Below are 3,395 nucleotides of genomic sequence, written 5' to 3'. Positions count from 1 at the left end.
CTGTCACCTTTGTCTTGCTTAGTTACGGATGCTTGACTGATTGCACAGACACTATTCGAGAGAGCTGCACTGGATGATGGCATCACTGATTCATCATAGAACTGAATTTAGCTGAAGAATTATTCTTTGTTATTGACCTCTTGCATTATTGACTAACTATTTCCCTGTTTGACCCTGTAAAACTGCTTTGACACAATCAGTATTGTATGAAGCGTATACAAATAAAGGTGGAAATTTACATTTTTGTGCAGTGTAGACCAACCGCATATAACAGTTATCACTAATGTAATGGTAGACAAAAAAAATTTAACTATTGCTAATTTAAAAACTGAACTAAAGCTCAATCTTTGTGTGTTGGTCTGCTGAAGTTCACCTCACCAGGGCTCATTCTGCACTGAACTGCTATTTCCTGTCACTCCCTACAGGAAATGATTCTTTGTTTCTAACCCCTGACACTTTATTTGACAAAAGGCTGCTTTTGCTCAAACACAGTCGTGTGGTTTGAGGGGTGGTTGGTCTACACTCGCCATGCTCACCTTAAATGCATCTAATAAAAAAAAATAAAAAAAATAAAAAAAGGTTAATACGCTAATTACAACTTATTTAATGATCCTCTAAAACATAATTTATTCACAGATTTCACTTACTGTGCACAATTTTGTTATTTAGCTGGTACCTACACATATATATTTTTCTTACAGATATTGCACTCCTCATTATGAATTTCCTGTTTATATGCACAATAAAAAATAAAAGATAAAACGTTAGTTTTGTTGTTGTCGCCCAGCAGCAATGTGCCATTACACTTCTACATTTGAATGGAATATGCAATGAATAACAAATTAAATTTGTCTTACATCATACATTATTGGACTGATTTTAGAAGATTCAAAATAATGGACGACTATTTAACTATCTAGATCAGAAGTTTTATGAAAGGGGAAAAAAATCAAGATATATAAGAAGTAAGTTTATTAACATAATTGTATTACTTTTTAACATTACAATTTCAACTTTAGATGACACTCTAGTTCTGTACAGTACATATTATAGTCTGCTTTAATACAGATGGGCACATGTACAGTGTAAAAGCCACACCCCCTTCAAATAAATAAAGCTGAATTTAATTCTTCTCAGTTGAGCTGATTTGACTGGAATGTAAACATGAATTTGTCTTCGAAACATACTTTGATGCTCTTTTTAATAGGTAAATATACTTTTATAATTTTTGCTATAGAATTTGGGACAATGACAGAATGACAGTGTTTGCCATGAATTGAATAAATATACATTAATATGTATAGCTACTATATACTTATACTGTAATATATGCTATAATAAAGTTAATGTTCTATAAAATCTGTTTAAATTAATAATTTGCCATTACATTGTCATTTAATTTTTATCTTAATATATTTAGCTAATGATTATGTATTTACATATTCAATTCCCAGTTTTAATGGGATTGTTCAATCAAAAATTTACTCACCCTTATGTTGTTACAAATAATTGTTACCCTGTTTTTTTCTTCGTGGAATTGAAAAGTAGTTATTAAGAAATGTTTCAGTGATTTTTTTTTTTCTGTAAAATTTTTCAATCATTTATTTTACATTTTTTTGTACAGTTTTTTTCACCAACGGTCAACATGATGTTATTTTATTTTATTATTTTGTTCTTCTGTACAATTTTCTTCATAATATGTTATTCTGAGTTCCACGGAAGATATAAAATATACAATAAAACATATCATAGAAATTACTTTGTAACTTTGAGCCATGCTCAGTTATTTTTGACATGGTGCAACACATTGTTTAGATGCAATGTAAATGCAAAATGCAGCTTACCTTTGAATCTGAATTAATGTCTTTATCTTTGCCCTCATAACATTTTATTTTTTTATTTTTTAAGGTATCATCTTTGTAAAACAAGCATCTTTAACTTTTGTGAAAACTGTGAACATTGGAACGACTGTCACTCTTTTGTGTTCAAATATCTTGAAAGAGCCCAGTTACATAGCCTGGTTCAAGAAGACAAACGATTCTCTCCCGCTTTGCATTGCTACTCAATATGTGAGTGACAAACCACCAGACTCCATATATTTGAATGGATTTAACAAGAATCACATAGAGATGTCAGTGAACAGAACATTTTCTTCCTTGAAGATTGTAAATGTGGACATCTCTGACTCTGGAATTTTTTACTGTGGAAGCTTTTTGACAAACCACATGATGTTTCACGACAAAACACAGTTAGTGGTAGTAAATGGTAATTTTTAAACTTCATTCCCTCAGTATCTATTATAATTCCAAATATTTTCATATTCCGTGTTTTTACTATTCAGTTACTATTAATTACTTTGTATTCTATTTTATCTTTAAAGAGACTAATCATTCTGAAGAGGATATTGCAACTGTGGATTGTGGTATGTGTCATACATTACTATTTAGCACTAAAATTTGGCACACATTCATTGCATTTTTTATTTCTAGCTTGCAATGATCTTGTTCTCTTTGTTTCTGAATGGTTTTAACAGGGGCAGCTGAAGAATCTTTGAGATCCTGCCATCTCTATTATACACTGACACTGATTCTGAGTGGCTTTTTTCTTTTCCTTCCCACTGTATTTGTGATTATAGTCTTACTCAGACTGAGGGACAGAAACAAGCAGAAGGGCATGTTAACAACTTTAAATACACACTAAAATATACAATAAACCTTTAAAATTTAGATCTTAACAAAACAAGTGCCCTGGGATTGTAATAATGATTGATTTTCTTGTTTTTCTTAGATGCCCATTTTCAGGGTCTTGATGAAGAGATGCACAATTACTTGCAAAAGGTATTTTTTCATATATTTATTTATTCATTTATTTTATCACAATAAAAATAAATTTACAATAGAGATCAAAATTAGAGAATAATACATAAATACTTGGTATTGCAACAGAAACCTTTATTTTGTGGAAAACGCAGAGATCAAAATTAGAGAACCACTGTAGCATGAAAGAAAAGAAAAAAAAATAGACGGTTGCATATGTCAAAAATTAGTATGAATTATAGAGACACCCCGTTTTTAATGAGTTCAGCACATCTGTGGCCGCTGGACATCACTATATATATATATATATATATATATATATATATATATATATATATATATATATATATATATATATATATATATATATATATATATATATATATATATATATATATATATATATACAATTATTTTTTTTCCTTCAGCATCAAGATACAGACTTGCACTGTGCACCAGTAAGTTTTGCAAAGAAGTTGAACAGGACACCTGGGAGAAATATGAGTGACGTGGAGACTCATGTTGTTTATGCTGACATAAAATGATTTACAGATTATTAAAATATTGTTCTTTGTGGAG

General features: G+C 30.0%; 1 protein-coding gene across 1 annotated transcript; it reads left to right on the top strand.

The window, feature by feature from the left end:
• Positions 1-1,164: 1,164 nt before the first annotated feature.
• On the top strand, positions 1,165-2,700 carry LOC128017526 (uncharacterized). Its single transcript, XM_052602934.1, has 4 exons — positions 1,165-1,207; positions 1,909-2,265; positions 2,381-2,446; positions 2,534-2,700. Exons 1-4 carry the CDS (start codon positions 1,165-1,167, stop codon positions 2,698-2,700), a joined length of 633 nt encoding a protein of 210 aa, XP_052458894.1.
• Positions 2,701-3,395: the final 695 nt, after the last annotated feature.

This window comes from Carassius gibelio, chromosome A7 (genome assembly GCF_023724105.1).
Source record: "Carassius gibelio isolate Cgi1373 ecotype wild population from Czech Republic chromosome A7, carGib1.2-hapl.c, whole genome shotgun sequence".
NCBI classification, from domain to species: domain Eukaryota; kingdom Metazoa; phylum Chordata; class Actinopteri; order Cypriniformes; family Cyprinidae; genus Carassius; species Carassius gibelio.
Note: the sequence above shows the minus strand (reverse complement) of the source record. Positions and strands in the feature narration are given on the sequence as shown.

Bases quoted from the DNA above. Each gene is read 5' to 3' on its own strand.
- LOC128017526 (XM_052602934.1), top strand. From the start codon at position 1,165: ATGAATTTGTCTTCGAAACATACTTTGATGCTCTTTTTAATAG. The intron at 2,266-2,380 runs GTAATTTTTAAA...TTATCTTTAAAG, and splicing joins ACAGTTAGTGGTAGTAAATG to AGACTAATCATTCTGAAGAG. The intron at 2,447-2,533 runs GCACTAAAATTT...TGGTTTTAACAG, and splicing joins GTGTCATACATTACTATTTA to GGGCAGCTGAAGAATCTTTG.